This window comes from Corvus kubaryi, unplaced genomic scaffold, assembly GCF_017639235.1.
Source record: "Corvus kubaryi isolate FWS band 111438036 unplaced genomic scaffold, C.kubaryi_AGA036_p1.0 split3-37374, whole genome shotgun sequence".
Taxonomy (NCBI): Eukaryota; Metazoa; Chordata; class Aves; order Passeriformes; family Corvidae; genus Corvus; species Corvus kubaryi.
The window spans coordinates 21,383-27,668 of NW_024582090.1; the positions used below are offsets into that span (position 1 = coordinate 21,383).

Here is a 6,286-nt window from a genome sequence, read left to right on the forward strand (position 1 = left end):
ATTTCCTTTATGTTACATACAAGGGCAGCAAATGCAAAGCGCAGGTTACTGCAACTTAGACCAGATGCCAATGCTTAAATTATGAGCATTTTCTAGGAAGTTACGCCTAAGGGTACCTGCATGAAACTCTCCCAAATGTCATACATCAACAGTTTTTACAATTTTTTTTTTTTTTCCATGCTAGAGGCTCCATGGCATGGGGAGCTTCCTGCAATGGGATGCAATTCAGACAAGTGATCTCCTCCTAGCTGGATGGGAAGTGTCATTTGCCAGTTTGCAGGGCATTAAAGGCAAGCTATAGTGCACAGCTACTCAGTTCCTCAGAACACTGCTAGCTTGTACTTCTCAGCATACTGCTTTTTGAGTCAGGGTTAACGTGGGGCCAACAGTAGTCCTACATACCTGGTTCAATGCCTCTGAACATCCCTGCAGTTGGACAGTGCTACCCATGGAGTGTCTGTGACCAATGCATAACAGCTCTTGGAGCCCAGAATTCTTCCACTTAAAGGGATACTGCAGCATACTCAAGAGAAGGTTTAAGGAGGTGACAGGGGAGGGGAGAGAGAGGGATAGGGTGAATTTCTAGAGGCTCCCACGAGTTGAAATTGTCTACTGTAAAAAAGTGGATCATGCATGGGGCAAGTAGGACCAGCATTTCTTTGAGCTAGAGATCCCATCACCTCCCTCGGACCGCTGGCTTGGCACCCAGAGGCCAGTCTTGTGTCTGGCAGAGGTGTCTAGTCAGACATCAGAGACACGCCCTGCTGCTAGTAAGGGTGCACTTGCCTTCATTCCTGTATAGCCACGCACTGCTGCCTGACTTGGACCGCTTTTCACACAATGCACTAAACAGAATCTATCTTTTTTTTTGCCTCTTTAGGCAAGGAAATTACCATCGCTGCTCATTTCAAAGTGCCCTGGAGAACCTGGGGCACCCTCAGGCTCTCAAGCAGTTTTTAGCACAATCAACAAACTGACTACTCTGTCAGTTTTTAGCACAATCAAAATTCCAGAAGGCTAGACCAGGAGTTAATGGAGATGAGCTTGAAAAGACATCAACATCTACATCTTTTTGAGGAGGAGAAGTGGAGAGGAGGGTGTGCTGATCTCTTCCTTGTGGTATCCAGTGACAGGACAGGACACGCAGGAGTAGGTCAAAGCTGCGTTAGGAGATGTTCAGACTTCACATCAGGAAACATTTCTTTACTGAGGGGGTAGTCAAATGGAACAGGGTTCCCAGAGAGGTGGTCAATGCCTCAAGCCTCTCAGTATTGAAGAGACATTTGTACATTGTAATATATGTACCCTTAATAGCATGCTTTAACTTTTGAACAGCCCCAAAGTGGCAGCTGGACTACGAGTTCATTGTAGGCCCTGGCTCCCTTTCAACTGAGATATTCTGTTCTCTACATCCGATCAGAGCAGTTCTCACAGATCAGAATAAGCTGACTCCAACTGTTTATTTTGTTCTTGGCTTTGGGAACTGGATGTAGGCAAAAATTTTATCTTTACCTGTATATAATGTTATTTTCTTCCTTCTTTGAAGCACCACGTTTGGAGACCCTTCATTGTCTTTTCTCCCGTAAGGGGAATTCTGTGACTTCTGACATGGGTTATATGCTCAGGTAGTCTGAAGCCACGTATGCAACTTGCCCAGTCAACTTGCCTTGAACAAAGGCCAGAGCCCCTTGGGTTGAAGAGAATTAGCATCTTTTTCTGAAAAGGGGCATCTATCAGGACCAGCTACAAAGTCACTGTTAGCAGCTTGCAGATCACATCCAGCACTGCAGGCACAAGCCAGCACAAATCTGCACAGGCCTTTCCCCACAGCTTGTCCCAGTCCTCTGAGAACAGTCCTGCCTGAGAGATGACAGACTGGGATTTACCAACTGGTAAGCTCTTAGGCATCTTTCAGAATTTATGCCATTTTCCAGAGGTGGCCTTCATACCTGAGGAGAAGGACTAGCATAGGGGCTTCAGCCAGTTGCCCTTCCTAGCGAGTACGGTCAATTTTGGTAAGCAGTTAGGGCACACTGTGTTTGGCAGAGGTTTTTTGCCAGTTTACACCGTGCTAGGTGCATTCATCAGGACCTTTATCTGCATCCCAACTAGTCACAACCTTAAACATTAGTGTCTTGTAGAGAGCCTACCCAAAAGGAGGAACACCTCTTCTGTACCTGCACCACGAGCTCTCACAGATCCAATTTCCTCTGAATTCAGTCTGCGGTGATCACATAACCCCTGAAATGCATTTCAAGCCACCAGGGAAGGAAGTGTTTTCTCCTAGAAATACTGAAACACCTGTAAGAAAGGGTATCAGGCCCACACACTCATATGCCCTATGTTGTGTCAAGGAGGAACTTACAGCAACCCTCAGCTGACCAGGGCTATCTTCTGTCAACCAGCCGTTATGACTGAGCTTACCGTATTTCCAGCCTAGAAACTGCTCTATCATTTTGCCATCCCGTGAGATTTCTGACTACCTCTGAACACAGCTGAGATTCTAATTTTATAACTTTAGTTTCCTCACTGGAACAATTGGTTTTCTGTCTAATACTAGCTCTGGAGAAGCCAGAAGACAGTAATTGTGGCTACTTCAAAAGAGCTCGTGATGCAAGGACACGTGTACACCATCCATGCTTTTTGCAAGCAACTGGATGTGAGAGCGATCTCCTCTCCTTTCTTTAAACAGGTGTTTTTTTCCAGGAGACAAGCGGTACGTGTGGCTTTGAAGCAACTGCAGGAGTCGGGATTGCTGTGGTGCAGTCTTCCTAAGTAGTAAGTTCAAGGAAAATTTGTAAGTCTGCACAATTTGATGTTTTATTTATTTTTTTCTGAAGGGTATTGTACACCAAATGTCCCAATGGCAGGAAAGCGCATTCAATGTGTTTAGAAGCCAAACAGTCACTTTCATTTTAACAAACACAATTACGAAGTAAAAATAAACCACAAAATAATGAACCGCATGTTCATAACATACAAAAATTGCTGCCTACTCAGTAGGTAACTACAACATTCCAACTCCTGAATATATATATATATATATATATATAAAAATTTACATGTTTGTAACAAAAATAGACTTTGGGGGGGGGAGGGTATGGGTGCTTTTTTTTGTTTTTTTGCTTACATTCCGTCCCCTGGGCCTTTCTCTTTCTCCTCTCCCTACCCATTCCCTGCTCTTCCTTACATTCTTTGAGTAACATCCTTTCCACTTTAAGGCAAGATGCAAAGCATCCACTCACACAAACGCATGACGTCAGCAAGGCTTCACAAAAAGGCACCAAGACTTTTAACTTTTAAAACAAAACTTCTGCCACATGTGAGTGTCTCATCAGGTGATATTTACATAGCATCACTCCAACATGCTCAAATACAGTAAGTGCTGTTCTCAAAGAAGTTTGAAATGCATTATAGCTTTGTCACTGAAATAGAATTAACATTTACAAAATATGGCCCTGCAAACTCCAAATTATACAATATGAATATGCAAAGATTTTTTCCACATTAATAGTACCTAAAGGAAAGCAAAACCATGGCACATGTACAATTTACATCAGCTAAATACTTAATCAAAAGTCCTTTCATCCTAATAAAAGATTATTGTTTACGGGGAAAATTATATTGAACTTATATCCACAGTCCATGCAAATTAAGTCATTCAACAGAGGTGGAAAACTTAAGCAGCGGTTGTTTCAGGCAGCTGAAATTTAAACTAAATAGCCTTGCAACGTATGGTGTTGTGGGAGTAATTGGAGACTCCATGTCTGATAATACCAATGGAAAAGGTGAATTCTCCTGTTCCAGAAGGTAGTCTCAGCAGATCTCAATTGTCCTTGGAGAAAAGGCCGCATTCATGTCTGAAAGTGCTGAGGTCACCTGTGAGCTGAAATTGTTGGCGACTCCTGGAGATGAGAAGGAAGTGGCCACTTGGGTCTGAAAAGTGGCAGTGCCAGAGGGGTAAGTGGTTGCTATAGAAGGGGATGGGAATGTGGTGTGTGCAGGGGAGGGATAGGAAGAGGGAGCAGGAGAAGAATATGCTGTGCGCACTGGGGAGGGGTAAGTGGTGGCGATGGAGGAAGGGTAGGATGTAGTCACAGAGGATGAATAGGCAGGAATTGAGGAAGCAGTTGAGACTGGAGCTGCCTTTTCCGCTTTCTTGTCCTTCTGCCTAAGGTGGATTTTAGTGTGCCTCTTCCTCTCATCACTTCTGGCAAACTTTCTGCCACAAATGTCACAGGCAAATGGCTTCTCCCCTGTGTGCGTGCGGATGTGCGTAGTCAGGTGGTCACTCCTGCTGAAGTTCCGCATGCAAATGCGGCACTGGAAAGGTTTCTGTCCCGTGTGGATGCGTATGTGCCGTGTTAGCTCATCAGATCGTGAAAACCTCCGGTCACAGGACTCCACTGGGCAGGCATAGGGTCGCTCATGAGGAGGGGTCTTGCTGGGACGGTTTGGGTATTTCCTCATCCTGCTGGGCTTGATCAGCTGGGACTGATAATTAGTGTTGAGGGTCTTCAACTCTTGGGAGCCAGTCTGAGTAGCAAATGCCTTAATAGTGGACAGTGGTGTGAGGGAAGGCTGCTGTGCTCTGGTCTCAAGGGCCGGGAAGGGCTTCTGATCAGCTGGAACAAGACTGAGCTCACCCTGCTGCTGAGGGAACAGGTAATCCGGGATCATTGGCACCTGAAAGTTGGTTTTAGCAGTCGGATAAGCTGGAGGTGGATACTGGATGGGGGCTCCAGAGGGGTTGGGGAAGGACTGGGTCTGGGATTCAGGGAAAATGTCAGAGCTGGAACTGGGAAACGTTGGTGCAGCTGAATAAATTGGATTGTTCTCGCTGGCTTGGACAGAACAGCTCAGAGGGGAGCTCTGCGAGGAGGAGGAGGAGGATGGTGATGATGAAGTAGGCGTAGAGGTGGGAGGTGCATTAGCCATGCCCACCAGCCCACTGACGAGGCTGAAGAGGGGCTCTGGCCATAAGGGGTTGCTGCTGTTGGGGGCCGGCTCTAAGGAGAAGCGCCCCGTGTAGGTTATCGGTGGCAGTCGCGTCGTTTGGTTGGGATAGTTGGTTTCTGGCAGGGTTTTCTCGCTGTTCAGGGAGATTTCGGGAAAAGTGTCTGCAAAGAGAGGAATAGCGATTAATACCAGCAGCCACTGCAGCCGCTGCCGGTGCTTCGCGAGCCATCCCTCACACAGCGCAGCCCCAGATTCTGGTTAATTACTAATTGAGCGTAACATAGTGCAGCGTCGCTGGCAGGTCTCCAGCCGCAGCTAGTCCGGAGCCGCTGACGCACACAGGAGAATCCCCCCGCGCGGCCGCCGGGACAGATGCGACGCTGCAGCGCGGAATTCCCGCAGGCGTCGCTGCCCCCGCGGCACACCGGGACTCCCCGCCCGCCTGGGCGATGTCAGCGCGCTTACCTGCCGCGAGGTGCTCGAAGTGCTGCTCTCCGGGCTCCCCGGCAGCGCCGAAGCCCGCACTCTCGGGTGCCCCGGGCGGGGCAAGGAACTGCGGGCCCCCGCCGCTGAGCAGCATCATCTCCTCCAGCTTGGGATAGTGAGTGTCCATGGCGGGGGGCGAGTGCGGGAAGGTGCCAAAGGGGTCGGAGATCTGCAGCGGGGGCAGGAGCTGCATCTCTGCCTTGGCCGCGGCCATGAGAGCGCCGGGCTCCGACTCTGACGGGTGATGGCGCTGCCGCCGCGGGCCCGGCGGACAAGCCGGCTGCGGCGAGGCGGCCGTCGCCTGCTCTGCGCCCTGCGCCGCTGTCGCCCCGGCGCTGCCCGCTGAAAGCGCTCGGCTCCCCGCCCGCCCGCCCGGGGCTCCCCCCGGCTCTGCCCGCTGGAAGCGCTCGGCTCCCCGCCCGCCCCAGCACCGCCCCTATATATCGAGTCTCAACGGCCGCAGCCCGCCCCAGCGCTGACGTACATGGCCATATATGGAAAGCAGGAAGCCCTAATATGGATGCGGGCCGGAGGACCCCTCCTGGCGTCAGAGCCTGGCACCGGGGAAAGCCGGGCCGGGGGGCCCCGCCCGCCACGGGCTGAGGGCCCCACGCCCGGTGCAGATCTGACCCCCGCCACCGGCAGCGCCGCCGCAGCGCTGCCGCAGCATCGCCGGTCCCGGGAGATGGGGTCCCCGGCCCCCGCCGGCCCCGGCCAGCCCGCCGGAAGCCCCCGCCGTACTTTCCATATTAGGAAACAACCTTATAAGTCTCGATTCCGGCGGAGGCTTCCCGCTCCTTATATGGCGATTCCGGCCCCGGGTTGGGGGGGCGCGCAGAGC

General features: G+C 50.6%; 1 protein-coding gene across 1 annotated transcript; it reads right to left on the bottom strand.

Moving 5' to 3' along the window:
- Positions 1-2,798: 2,798 nt before the first annotated feature.
- EGR1 (early growth response 1) lies at positions 2,799-5,855 on the bottom strand. Its single transcript, XM_042016075.1, has 2 exons — positions 5,425-5,855; positions 2,799-5,120 (listed from the first exon to the last, which is right to left on the bottom strand). The coding sequence occupies exons 1-2, from the start codon at positions 5,657-5,659 to the stop codon at positions 3,817-3,819; spliced, it is 1,539 nt and encodes a 512-aa protein (XP_041872009.1). The 5' UTR covers positions 5,660-5,855; the 3' UTR covers positions 2,799-3,816.
- Positions 5,856-6,286: the final 431 nt, after the last annotated feature.